The following is a 14267-nucleotide window of genomic DNA, read 5'->3' on the forward strand; positions in this document are numbered from 1 at the left end:
TTCCAGAAAGTTAGCATGGGAGTGAGGGGCTGAATGGCATTCTTCTCAGTTATAACATTCTAAAAACTTATGAAAGTTATCTCTGCTACTTCAAAAGCAACCTGTAGTATTCATTCCTTTTAAATACATGTGGTGTGAGCACAGATCGTCCTCACGAGCAAACCAGGATCCAATTGTATACTTGCTGCCTGGCCAACATGTCATAGACCTGAGGAGCAGTACTTTATAATAACGCAAGATAAGTTAACTATAATTTTACGAAACAAATGCTCTGGTGAAATTGTCAGTTACCCAATTTATATAGTGGCAGTTTATTGCAGTAGGGGCTCCAATTTGTACTTTAATACCTCTACATGTTAATTAAAAATAGTTTTGACTGCTTGTTTTGCATAGGTTTCAGGAAGTTAAATTCAAAGTACAAAAGCATTGTATACCATAGAATAGAAGCTTTGTGGGTTGCAAGTGTTCTGTTGAGCACTGATCATTTCCTGTGTCATCTTCCTGTGTAGTGCACGAACCCTGTTTAGTCTCCACAGTTTGAAGGAGTGACTGTGGAGAAGATGTTTTTGAAGCTGCAAAACATTATCTTAAACAAAGTGCAGCATTTAAAGATTGGACGACTAATTTCACAACAAGATGATTTTGAGGTGTGTATCTTAAAGCACGTTTTACAGAATAGTATTTTTTTGCCTGACTTATTGTGATAGTAACTTGAAGTGGTGCAAATAGAAAAGGTGAAGAAATAATTTTGTGTTGTACAATTGGTTTTGAAACAAAACTGTAGCATAAACAGATATTAAACCCTAATAAAAAGCTAAATATTGCTGGAAATCTATAACAAAACTGGAAACAGAGCAGCAGGCCCAATGTTAACCCTACTCACTCAGCAGAGACCTGGCTGGTGGGCAGTTAAAATTGCCCTGGGTCTTACCTGTCTGAAAGCCGCCAACATGAGATAATGTATTTGGGGAGGGCTAACAAGGCAAGGGAATACACTATAAATCAACAAACAATGGAGGCCTGTAAAAAAAGGTACGGTAATAATCATGGGTGATTTTAATCTCCATATTGTTTAATCAAATTGGCCATGGTAGCCTAGAGGAGGAGTTCATAGAGTGCATCCGGGATGTTTTCCTAGAACAGTATGTAATGGAACCAACCAACTGTCTTGGATCTGGTACTATGTAATGAGACAGAATTAATAAATGATCTCATAGTAAAGGATCCTCTAGGAAAGGGTGATCATAGCATGGTTGAATTTCAAATTCAGTTGGAGGGTGAGAAAGTTGTATCCCAAACCTGTGTCCTGATCTTAAACAAAGGCAATTATAATGGCATGAGGGCAGAACTGGCTAAAGTGGACTGGAAAAACAAATTAAAGGGTAAGAAAGTTTAAATGCAGTGGTGGACACTTAAGGAGATATTTCATAACTCTCAACAAAAATATATTCCAGTGAGAAAGAAAGATTTTAAGAGAAGGGAGCACCATCCGTGGCTAACTAAGGAAGTAAAGGATGGTATCAAATTAAAAACAAAGGCATACAATGTTGCCAAAATTGGTGGGAGACCAGAGGATTGGGAAATTTTTAAAAAACCAGCAAAGGATGACAAAAAAATAATAGAGAGAGAAGATGAATTATGAGAGTAAGCTGGCAAGAAACATTAAAACAGATAGTAAGAGCTTCTACAGGTATATAAAAATGAAGAGGGTAGCTAAAGTAAACGTTGGTCCCTTAGAGGATGAGACTGGGGAATTAATAATGGGGAACGGGGAAATGGCAGAGACTCTGAACAAATATTTTGCATCTGTCTTCACTGTAGAAGACACTAACAACATCCCAATAATGGATAATCAAGGGGCCACAGGGAGTGGGGAACTAAAGGCAATCACTATCACTAAGGAAATAGTACTCGGTAAAATAATGGGACTAAAAGACGACAAGTCCCCTGGACCAGATGGCCTGCATCCCAGGGTCTTAAACGAAGTGGCTGCAAAGATAGTGGATAGTCCCTGGAGTCTGGAGAGGTCCTAGCAGATTGGAAAACTGCTAATGTAACACCCTTATTTAAGAAAGTAGGGAGACAGAAAGCAGGAAACTATAGACCAGTTAGCCTAACATCTGTCATTGGGAAAATGCTGGAGTCCTTCATTAAGGAAGCAGTAGCAGGGAATTTAGAAAAACATACTGCAGTCAAACAGAGTCAGCATGGTTTTAGGAAAGGGAAATCATGTTTAACAAATTTGCTGGAGTTCTTTGAGGATGTAACAAGCAGGGTGGACAAGGGTGGTATATTTGGATTTCCAGAAGGCATTCGATAAGGTGCCACATAAAAGGTTACTGCATAAGATAAGAGCTCACAGAGTTGGGGGTAATATATTAGCATGGATAGAGAATTGGCTAACTAACAGAAAGCAGAGGGTCGGGATAAATGGGTCATTTTCTGGTTGGCAAACGGCAACTAGTGGGGTGACACAAGGATTGGTGCTGGAGCCCCAACTATTTACAATCTACATTAATGACTTGGATGAAGGGATCGAGTGTAATGTAGCCAAGTTTGCAGATGATACAAAGATGGGTGGGAAAGCAAGTTGTGCAGAGGATTCAAAGAATCTGCAAAGGGATATAGACAGGCTAAGTGAGTAGGCAAACATTTGGCAGATGGAGTATAATGTGGGAAAGTGCGAGGTTATCCACTTTGGCAGGAAAAATAAAAAAGCAAACTATTATTTAAATGGAGAGAAATTACAAAATGCTACAGTTCAGAGGGACCTGGGGGTCCTTGTGCATGAAACACAAAAAGTTAGCATGCAGGTACAGCAAGTAATCAAAAAGGCAAATGGAATGTTGGCCTTTATTGCAAGGGGGTTGGAGTATAAAAGCAGGGAAGTCCTGCTACAACTGTACAGGGTATTGGTGAGACCACACCTTGAGTACTGCGTACAGTTTTGATCTCCTTATTTAAGGAAGGATATACTTGCATTGGAGGCAGTTCAGAGACGATTCACTACGTTAATTCCAGAGATGAGGGGTTTGACTTATGAAGAAAGGTTGAGCAGTCTGGGCCTATACTGATTGGAATTTAGAAGAATGAGAGGCGATCTTATCGAAACATACAAGATACTGAGGGGGCTCGACAAGGTAGATGCAGAGAGGATGTTTCCCCTCGTGGGGAAATCTAGAACTCAGGGGCACAGTCTCAGAATAAAGGGCCGCCCTTTTAGAACTGAGATGAGGAGGAACTGCTTCTCTCAGAGGGCCGTAAATTTGTGGAATTTTCTGCCCCAGAGAGCTGTGGGGGCTGGGTCATTAAATACATTTAAAGTGGAGATAGACAAATTTTTGCAAGATAAGGGAGTGAAGGGTTATGGGGAGCGGGCTGGGAAGTGGCTTTGAGCCCATGATCAGCCATGATCTTATTGAATGGCGGAGCAGGCTCGAGGGGCCAAGTGGCCTATTCCTGCTCCTATTTCTTATGTTCTTATGTTCTTATCAATGGTAGGACACTGAGAAGTTCAGAAGATCAGAGGGACCTTGGAGTGCATGTCCACAGACCCCTGAAGATAGCAGGACAGGTAGATAAGGTGGTTAAGAAGGCATACGGGATACTTGCCTTTATTAGCCGAGGCATAGAATATAAGAGCAGGGAGGTTATGCTTGAACTGTATAAAACACTTGTTAGGCCACAGCTAGAGTACTGTGTGCAGTTCTGGTCACCACATTACAGGAAGGATGTGATTGCACTAGAGGGTGCAGAGGAGATTTATGAGGATGTTGCCTGGGCTGGGGAATTTTAGCTATGAGGAATGATTGGTGAGGCTGGGGTTGTTTTCTTTGGAACAGAGGAGGCTGAGGGAAGACCTAATTGGGGTGTATAAAATTAAGAGGGGCCTAGATAGAGTGGATAGGAAGGAACTATTTCCCTTAGCAGAAGGGTCAATAACAAGGGTGATGTGCCTCAATAATTCCGAGACTCGATGTTAGCGAAACAAAACAAGGCTTTTATTAACTTAGAACGTAACACGTAAGAGAGAGAGATATCTTCCTTCTGGAGACTGAGGCCAGACTGAGCTAGCTTACAAAAGGGGCCAGGTATGGGCGGAGCCCTACACACACAGCACATTCCAGCACATTCCAGTAAACAATACAATGAGGACTGGGGGAAGGGAAATGACACTGAAACCGACCACAGTCACAGGCAGTGATGAATGGAATATTTCATCACATTCACCCCTTCTATAGATTTAGTCTGTTCGGGGGTTTGATAGTCCTCTGCGACCGACGTGGCTGTTGTGGTGCCGCGGGTGTCGGCTGGGTGTCCCCGGTAGTCTCCTGGGTCTCTGACGGGGGTGCCGCCAGGGTTGTTGAAGGGGTAGTTGGTGGGGGTGCCGTTGGTCGATGTTCTTCCGGGGGTGATGAAAGAGTAGTGGGTGGGTAAGAGTTGCTGTGATCGTTGTTGCTGCTATTGCCGTGGTTGTTGTCGATGCCGGCTGGGGCGACGTCTTTTATGGACACGGTGTCCTCCCTTCCGTCGGCGTGCCGGACATATGCGTATTGGGGGTTGGCGTGGTGTAGGTGTACTGGCTCCACGAGAGGGTCCGTCTTGTGGCCCCTCACATGCCTTCGCACGAGTACCGGACCTGGGGTGGAGAGCCATGACGGCATGGATACGCCTGAGGTGGATTTCCGGGGAAAGACAAACATTCGTTCATGAGGCGTGGCATTAGTGGCCGTACACAATAGCGACCGTATCGAATGGAGCACATCCGAGAGGACTTCCTGCCAGCGGGAGATAGGGAGGCCCTTGGTCCTTAGAGCTAGAGTGACTGCTTTCCATACTGTCCCGTTCTCTCGCTCCACTTGGCCGTTACCCCGGGGGTTGTAGCTGGTGGTACGGCTCGTGGCGATCCCCTTGGACAGCATGTACTGGCGTAGCTCTTCACTCATGAAGGACGCGCCCCTATCCGTATGGATGTAGCTCGGCATACCGAACAGGCAGAACAGGCTGTTGAGGCATTTAATGACCGTGGCGCTGGTCATGTCTGGGCAGGGGAAGGCGAATGGGAACCGGGAGTATTCGTCCACAATGTTCAGGAAGTAAACATTGCGGTCGACGGACGGGAGGGGGCCCTTGAAATCTAAGCTGAGCCGCTCAAAGGGCCGTGTAGCTTTGATTAAGTGGGCTCTATCTGGGCGGTAGAACCGAGGCTTGCACTCAGCGCAAGTGCGGCAGTTCCTGGTCAGAGACCGAACTTCCTCAATCGAGTAGGGTAAGTTATGGGACTTTATGAAGTGGAACAGCCGCGTGACCCCTGGGTGGCAGAGGTCGTTGTGGAGGGTCTGTAGCCGATCCCCGGTGGCGCTGGCACACATCCCTCGTGAGAGGGCGTCAGGGGATTCGTTAAGGGCCCCTGGCCGGTAAATGATGTCGTACTCGAAGGTGGAGAGCTCGATCCGCCACCTAAGAATCTTATCATTTTTAATCTTCCCCCTCTGTTTATTATTGAACATAAACGCTACCGACCGCTGGTTGGTAAGTAGGGTGAAGCGTTTGCCGGCTAGGTAGTGGCGCCAGTGGCGCACTGCCTCCACGATGGCTTGGGCCTCCTTTTCCACGGAGGAGTGTCTGATCTCGGGCCCTTGGAGGGTCCTCGAGAAGAAAGCTACGGGCCGCCCCGCCTGGTTGAGGGTGGCCGCCAAGGCGAAGTCAGATGCATCACTTTCCACTTGAAATGGAGTGTTCTCGTCTACTGCCTGTAGCGTGGCCCGCTCAATATCCTGCTTAATGCTTTTGAAGGCGGCGTGGGCCTCAGCAGAGAGCGGAAAAGAGGATGCTTTCAAGAGGGGGCGGGCTTTGTCAGAGTAGTTGGGGACCCATTGGGAATAATAAGAAAATAACCCCAGGCACCTTTTCAGGGCTTTGGGAGTGTTGGGCAGGGGCAGCTCCCGTAGGGGGCGCAATCGGTCGGGGTCTGGTCCGATTTCCCCATTCTCCACCACGCTGCCTAGTATGCAGAGGCGCGTGGTGTTGAAAACGCACTTGTCCTCGTTGTAGGTGAGGTTGAGTTTTTGTGCGGTTTCCAGGAACCTCTCGAGGTTCGAGTCGTGATCCTGCTGATTGTGGCCGCAGATGGTGACGTTGTCGAGGTAGGGGAAGGTTGCCTGCAAGTGGTGGTCCTCGACCATGCGGTCCATCTCCCTCTGAAAAACCGAGACCCCATTCGTCACCCCAAAGGGGACTCTGAGGAATTGGTAGAGGCGTCCGTTCGCCTCGAAGGCGGTGTGCGGGCGGTCCTCTGGTCTGATAGGGAGCTGGTGGTACGCTGACTTGAGGTCGATGGTGGAGAACACCCGGTATTGGGCGATTTGGTTCACCATTTCTGATAGGCGGGGTAGCGGGTAGGCGTCTAGTTGGGTGTACCTGTTGATCGTTTGACTATAGTCGATCACCATCCGTTTCTTCTCGCTACCCCTTACCACTACCACTTGGGCGCGCCACGGGCTGTTGCTGCGTTCAATAATGCGCTCTTTCAGGAGCCTGTCTACCTCGGTCGCGATAAACCGCCTGTCCTCCCAGCTGTACCTCCTGCTTTTGGTCGCTATTGGCCGGCAGTTAGGGGTAAGGTTCGTGAATAGCGAAGGCGGCTTTACCTTCAGGGTAGCCAGACCGCACACTGTGAGGGGCGGCTGGGACGCACCGTACTTGAGCGTGATGCTTTGGTGGTTGCACTGGAAATCCAGGCCCAAGATCACGCTCGCACATAGGTTCTTCATGATTAATACTTTAAAATTATCGTATACAGTTCCGTTAACGCCCAATTGTACCGTGCAGTAACCCAGAATGATCGATGTCTGGGTTTTATCAGCCATAGAGATGGTACCCTGAGCAGGGACCACCTTTAGGGAGAGTTGCTGTGCCAGTTCAGGGTGGATAAAACCCTCCGTGCTTCCACTGTCAATTAAACATTTAACCCGGCACCCGTTTACCTCGATGTCCACCATTGATTTGGATAGCGGGTGCGGCCTGGTCTGGTCCACTGTGACCGATGCCACTGTAGGGCTCTGATCGATACAAGATGGCGTCCACGCTGTCTGCTCATAAGATGGCGGACCCCACGAGGTCGGGCAAGATGGCGTCCAAGATGGCCGCTCCCACGGCGCACACGCGGCGGTGGCGGGTTTTCCGGCGGTTGGTTTTCCGGCGGGGTTCCCTCTGCACACCTTCCCGAAGTGCCCCTTCTTACCGCACTTAAAGCAGGTGGTTCCTTTCGCCGGGCACAGGTTTCTGGTGTGTTTTGGCTGCCCGCAGAAGTAGCAGTTGGGTCCCTGACGCGTCGCGGCTGTCGTAGGGCTTCTGGGGGGAGAGCGGGGCCCCGCCGGTGTCGGGCTGCCGGGCGGGGAAGATGCCTTCCAAGATGGCGGCGCCCTCGGTGCACACGTGGCGGCGTGGACGGCGCGGGCTGAAGAGTAGGCGTCCGAGTTTCTCTGGGCCACATCCAGGGATCGCGCGGTGTCCGCAGCCTGTTTCAGGTCCAACCCCGTTTTTTCCAGCAGTCTTTGCCGGATGTAAGTGGAGCTGAGGCCTGTGATAAAGGCATCGCGAACAAGCTCGTCAGCGTACACTGCGGCTTTTACATCTCGGCACTTGCAGTCTTTGCCAAGCATTTTCAGGGTGCTTAGGAACTCCTCCACCGATTCCCCAGGTCGCTGTGCGCGAGTAGCGAGCAGATGCCTAGCATACACCTCATTCGTAGGCTGCTGGTAATGCGCCTTTAAGATGTCGCAGGCGGCCAGGTACGTCTCGGCGTCTTGGATGAGGGGGTAAACCCGGTGGCTTACCCAATTCCGCAGAATTCCGAGTCTCATCCTCGCAGCGTCCGTAGCATCTTTGACGGCTGCGGAATTGTCCAGGAGGAATTCCATACACTCAAACCAGTGTCCGAAGCGTGCTGATCCGTCCGGAGCATGTTGATCCAAATCCAAACGTTCGGGTTTCAGGAGTTGATCCATAGTGTTGAAAAATAAGTTAATAAAATTGATGTGCCTCAATAATTCCGAGACTCGATGTTAGCGAAACAAAACAAGGCTTTTATTAACTTAGAACGTAACACGTAAGAGAGAGAGATATCTTCCTTCTGGAGACTGAGGCCAGACTGAGCTAGCTTACAAAAGGGGCCAGGTATGGGCGGAGCCCTACACACACAGCACATTCCAGTAAACAATACAATGAGGACTGGGGGAAGGGAAATGACACTGAAACCGACCACAGTCACAGGCAGTGATGAATGGAATATTTCATCACAAAGGGATTTCTATGATTCTATGATGATCTGCAATTTTAACCTGCTCTCCTGAGCAGGCAGCGAGGACACGCGCCCGGAGCCAACAGGGTCCTGCTTTACATATACATGTTGCGGCCCATTGAGACCCAACTGTAATTTTATCTCAGGCCTGAGCAGGGAATCCACCTGGAGTTAAAATCAGGGCCACAGTTAGTATCTTTGGCTGGGATTTTCCCGTTTCCCCCCCACATCATGTGGGGGGACCAGGAAACGGCGGGAAACCCAGAGTTTTAACTCCAGTGTGCATATGATGCAATGGGTGGGTTCTCGAACAATTCACTAGAGTTATGGCTGACTCAATTCATCACACATGGCAAAGCTACAGTAGCATTTCAAGGGGAGACAGAATATATTACTAATCATGTGTAACCGAGGGAAGGTACCCATAAAACAGTACAGAGTTTTGATGTACAATCAAAATGATGAAGTATGAGTAATGCCATGTAAGTAGTGATTGAGCTTATTGAGGAGGGAAACATTCAGCAGATCAAACATTTTTTAAAGTTTGAATATTGAAAAGAATGTTAATCAGTTATTGTAAATATATACTGCACTGTCAACCACAAAGTTGAAGTGATGTGAATGTCTAAACATTCAATGCCTGGATATTTTATGGGCATCTTCTCTCAGTTACATGCGATTAGAAATGCTACTGCAGCTTTGCCTGTGTGATGAATTGAGACAGCCATAACTCTAGTGAATTATTTGCGGTCAAAGGCAGTGACATACTGCAATTTGTTGTTTTAAAAAGCTGATAGCTAACTGGGATTGCAAATAATTCAAAGTAGAGAGGCCCTTTTAATGAACACTTACCATATTTTTTCTTTCAGTAATACTTTATTGTGACAGTTGGGCTGGATTTTGGCAGTGGAGGCGGGTTCGCAGCGGGTGAGGTAGTTGGCGGGTCCCGGACCCGCTCCCGGCTCCAGCCGCTCTGTGCAAACAATTTTGAGTTGATTGGGCTTGTTAAGCCCACTGTACATGTTACCCGGCCCAATTACAAGGTGCCGGTCTGGTGAGGTCCTCTGATGACGCGTTCATTGCCGATCTATTTAAGGGGGCCATGTCCCCATTCGCTCTCATTTCTGATTTCATGCTCCTGAGTGCTGCTTGTTTGAAAAATGACTGCAGATAGACAAAGGGCTGCGCCACGATTCAACGAAGACTCCCTGCATGTTCTTGTGGAGGGAGTCAGAAGACACAGGAAGGTTCTATTCCCTGGGGATGGAAGGAGGAGACCTCCTCATCAGACAACGGCAGCCTGGCTGCAAATAGCTGAGGAGGTGACTGCAAGGTCTGTTGTTGCTTGCACCTGGGTGCAATGTAGGAAGAGGTTTAATGATCTCCTGTGTTCAGGAAAAGTGAGTATAAAATCACACTTACCTTCATTCTGCTGTGCCTGTCATCACATCCCCATCACTCTGCATTGCCAACCCTACTCCTGCACATCCTAACTCACCCCAACATCCCTTGCAGCATCACCCATCCCTCTCTCCCTATGTACAGAATCACATCCCCATCTTACTATGCACCCATCACACTCACCCTGCAATGACAACAACTAACAACTCAAAAGGAGGCAGGTTGGTATTGGCACCCCACTCCATCATAGGCTCCCTCTAAACATCTATCCTATCCATTCTTTACACTCATTCCATCACTCTCACTAAAACTGCACTTCTTTCCCTCATTGCAGGAAAAGAGAACCCACAATAAGAGGGACAGGGAGAAAACAGGAGGAGGACCACCATCGCTGGCTGAGCTCACCACCGCTGAGGAGGCAGCTCTGGACATTGCAGGAGTAGTTGACCAGCCTGAAGTGGGGGACGGAGAGAGGGGCTCATTAGAACAACCTGGTGACAGAATTATTTTCCATACATCTTATTTGGCATTCATGAGTGACTCATATGGGATCTGATGTCAATAGAAATTGAATGCTCATCATGTGCACAATGGGATGTGTCTGCAATCTACATATCACATGTCTAACTCATGTCTTTACTCTCCCACAGGACCATCAAGAGCCCCCCCCACCCCCACAACTGTCCAGGAGGAAGAGCAGGACTCCTCAGAGGATCTTTCAGCCTCTGAGGGAGCAGCGTCAGCAGAAATGAGCGCACCCAGCACCAGTGCAGAGACGCACACCTCGATGGGTCCTTTGCGAGATAGTGTTGTCACCTGGTGTATCAGAAGTAACAAGTGAGCAAGATCAGATGGTGGAGACAGGGGCAGCAGTGGAGACTCCTCGTCAGATGCCGCAGGATGCTCCTAGCTTTGCTCAGCTGCATGTAGACGCTGAGCCTCGGGGGCCATCCAGGAAGAGAGCGATCCTGGAGCTTCAGGAATAAGTGCAGGCGGCTCTGATAGGGTTTGCAACCATGGTGTCTGCGAGTGTGCAGAGAATGGAGGAGTCCATCTCGAATATGAGCAATGCCATGGCGCACACACTGCCAACTGTAGGTACCACCATGGATTGGATGGCAACCTCCATGGAGGACATAAATCGCCAGACTCAGGAGAACATGGTAACACTTCTAAGTAGATGGTCATCTATGGAGGATAGATGGGCATCTATTGAGGAGAGAAAACAGAGGTTCATGGATGTCCTAGTTATGAGGAATCTCAGTACAGAGACGGTTCCTCATGGCCCCACTGATGTGCAGCAAGGTGCTCTCCAGCTACTCGCTAGCAGAGAAGTGCAGGTGGCCTATGCCGGAGGGGCATGGAAGTGGGGGCTCCTCTCCAAGCAATCAAACGTCCACCCCCTTGCCACCCCCTCGATCAGGGCCCCAGATGCCTCCCCGAACAGTGATGGCCGAGTCTGCCCCTGCACAGCCGCAGGAGGAGCAGACTTTGGCGGGGCCCTCACAGGCTCCAAAACCCAGAGGACGACCGCCAAAGGCATCTAAGCAGGTGCAGCAGGGAAGTGAGCAGGCTGCCTCTACATCTGCTGAAGCCACAGGGGTGTCACCACATAGAAGCGCTCGTAAAAGAAAGCTCCCACATAAATAGTCACAAGGGTAGTCACTTGGGTGATTTGCTATAAATGAATGTTAAGTTTCTGTTCTTTTATTTTGTTGTAATAACGTAATGTTTTCTGAATGTTTGAATTCGTTGCCATATGTGTGCTCACAATTTAAAGTGGCACAGTGAAGGGTAAGGGTGCCTTTTATGTCCAGCAATGGTGGTGACAGTGCAAGGAATCCACAGCTCATTGTAGAGATGCTCTATGGTGTTGAAGTATGGTCATGGCAACCTTCATGCGCATGTGTGTAAGCTTTTAATTTCGACTGGCATTAAATTGACAGCAAGACCGATTCTTTTGAAACAATTTGGAATAAGTTTATTAAGCACTCATGCAAGTTTATTAAACACACACACTCATGCACTTCAAAACAATAGCCTACTGGTATTTATGGACTCTACTCGATTACAACACGTAAGGTAATGGGTTAGATTTACACAGACTGGTACTTCCCTGAGTCAAGTAATGCACGCGGCCTTTTTCCTTGCTTCTTGGTCTGGTCTGTAGAGTTCCTTGCTTCTTGGTCTGGCCTGTAGAGTTCCTTGCTTCTTGGTCTGGCCTGTAGAAGGAGAGCTTCTTGTTTTTCCACATGGTCGTCCAGAGAGAGAGAGAGCCTTTGGGTTCCTTGTTTTATATCTTTTTAAGTCCATTGTCTCTATTCTAAATTGCTAAGACCCCATGATTGGGTCTTAGATTCATGGCAGTTCTTGATTGGCTTTCCTTTGAACATGTGTTTCATTTCTTGCTTAAGTTAATTGTTTGTTGACACCTTTTAGTGGCTCTTGAGTTTCGATGGTGAGTTTTGATGGTGTCTCTGTGGGTGGTTATCTTGTTAGGCAGGTTTCCTTTGTTAAGTTTTGCGCCGTTGCCTTACCCAGGGGGGATCTATACACATCAAATTTATCTTTATACATCTTATATTAATAGTCTCGAGTCCATCACACATACAAAACATATATTTTTATTCTTACAGATTCCCTGCCTTGAGGGGGAAATATCCTTATTGATCCCTCATTTGGTTTATCTCCCCAGGGCTCGCATATGGTGGTTCAGTTTCCTAAGGAGTTTTCTCAGGTAGCAGATCATGCTGGTCCCCACCACTACAATTATGGCTTGTGCCAGTATCATAAGCATTGAGAGGGTTCTGAGCCAGAGGTATTGTCCTACATTATGCATTGTTTCCCACCATGGGCTGGCTCCTAGCTTTTGTATAGCTCTGCTGTTTATGGCATTGTTCTGTGTCATCTGTATCCGTATCATGGTCCTGTGGGAAACAAGATCAGGGAAGTATTTACAGTTTTTAACTGGTTAATATGATACCATTTCTTGTACTTAATGCCCTTTCCCCCCCCCCCCCCGGTAACTGAATCAAATAAACCGCAGGGATCAATCGGTCTATAATCGTATGCGGTCCCCACCACCTGGGCTCAAAGGTATGCTTCTTTTTCCCATAATTTGGAATCATTACAGTGTCCCCCACCTGATACTCAAAGGGACGTACTTTCTTGTCAAAGTACCTGTTAATTTGTCTTTTTTACTTCCCCAATTTCGTGGCCACAAATCGATTCATCTGATCGGTGTGATCTACCACTTGTTCCAGCCACTTGGAACTACATGGTTCCATTGTCAAGGGGCTCAGCCCCGTTAGTGTTAGCTGGCCTGGCGTTCTCATGAGTCTCCCTGTTATGGCCTGATATGGGGAGACTCCTGTTGTTTTATGGGGTGTGAACCTCATTGCCATTAAGCACACAGGCAGCATGTTAGCCCATTGAGTGGGGTGGTCCGCACACAATTTTTTTTTTAACATTAACTTGAGGGTCCTGTTCCCCCGTTCGACGCCTCCGGACGACTGGGGGTGGTGAGCAATATGTAGTTTGTGTTTTATCCCCAACATTTCCTGCAGGTGGGTAAAAATCTTACCGGTAATGTGTGAACTTTGATCCTTGTCCACTTGTACTGGTACTCCCCACCTACAACACACATGATTTAATAGTGTTTTGGCTGCCATGATTACAGTGTTGGAGCGGCAAGGGAATGCTTTGATCCATTTAGTGAATTAATCCACCACCACTCGGGCATGCTGAAAATTGCCTTGCGCCTGTGGAAGTGCCCAATGAAGTCTATTTGGAGGCGAGTCCATGGCCCTTGAGGTGGGGGCGTGCTTTGAAGCAAGGCTCGGTTCGTGCCCGTGGGAGGATTGTGCTGCAGGCACGCTAGGCATTGTGCCACATATAGGTTGATTGTTTCCCTCATGGAAGGCCACCAAGCTGTGGATGCTATCTTATAGAAGGTTACCAGGGCCGAATAGTGCCTTGCCGTGGGGTGGGAGTGAAAGAGGGAAAGCAGTTCCTGACCCACCTCTGGTGGAACACACACCACTGGGCAGACGTATGGCTTTCTTTTGAACATCAGCAACTGCTCTGCTGAGTCAGGGGCAGTGGCTGGTATGGTATTGGGGGCCCAGGCTGTCGGTTGAGGAAGGGGCCTGTCAGGGGCAGTGGCTAATATGGTATTGGGGGCCCAGGCTGTCAGTTGAGGAAGCGGCCTATCAAGGGCAGTGGCTGGTATGGTATTGGGGGCCCAGGCTGTCGGTTGAGGAAGGGGCCTGTCAGGGGCAGTGGCTAGTATGGTATTGTGGGCCCAGGCTGTCAGTTGAGGAAGCGGCCTGTCAGGGGCAGTGGCTGGTATGGTATTGGGAGCCCAGGCTGTCGGTTGAGGAAAGGGTCTGTCAGGGGCAGTGGCTAGTATGGTACTGGGGGCCCAGGCTGTCGGTTGAGGAAGGAGTCTGTCAGGGGCAGTGGCTGGTGTGGTATTGGGGGCCCAGGCTGTCAGTTGAGGAAGGGGCCCGTCAGGGGCAGTGGCTAGTATGGTACTGGGGGCCCAGGCTGTCGGTTGAGGAAG

At 48.5% G+C, this 14267-nt stretch overlaps 1 protein-coding gene across 5 annotated transcripts in view; it reads left to right on the top strand.

Moving 5' to 3' along the window:
- mctp1a (multiple C2 domains, transmembrane 1a) overlaps nucleotides 1-14267 on the top strand; it is a 960306-nt gene that overhangs the window by 261556 nt on the left and 684483 nt on the right. Inside the window, exon 1 of one of the 5 annotated variants that reach the window (XM_085988659.1) lies at nucleotides 539-647. The exons of the other annotated variants lie outside the window; for them this stretch is intronic. Within the exon in view, the coding sequence (XP_085844785.1) occupies nucleotides 561-647 (87 nt within the window). The 5' untranslated portion in view covers nucleotides 539-560. Of the gene's footprint in view, nucleotides 1-538; nucleotides 648-14267 lie in introns of those variants that run through there. 5 annotated transcript variants of the gene reach the window in all.

The sequence above is a fragment of the Somniosus microcephalus genome, chromosome 1 (genome assembly GCF_052327205.1).
Source record: "Somniosus microcephalus isolate GS21.2 chromosome 1, FLI_Smic_1.0, whole genome shotgun sequence".
Classification (NCBI taxonomy): domain Eukaryota; kingdom Metazoa; phylum Chordata; class Chondrichthyes; order Squaliformes; family Somniosidae; genus Somniosus; species Somniosus microcephalus.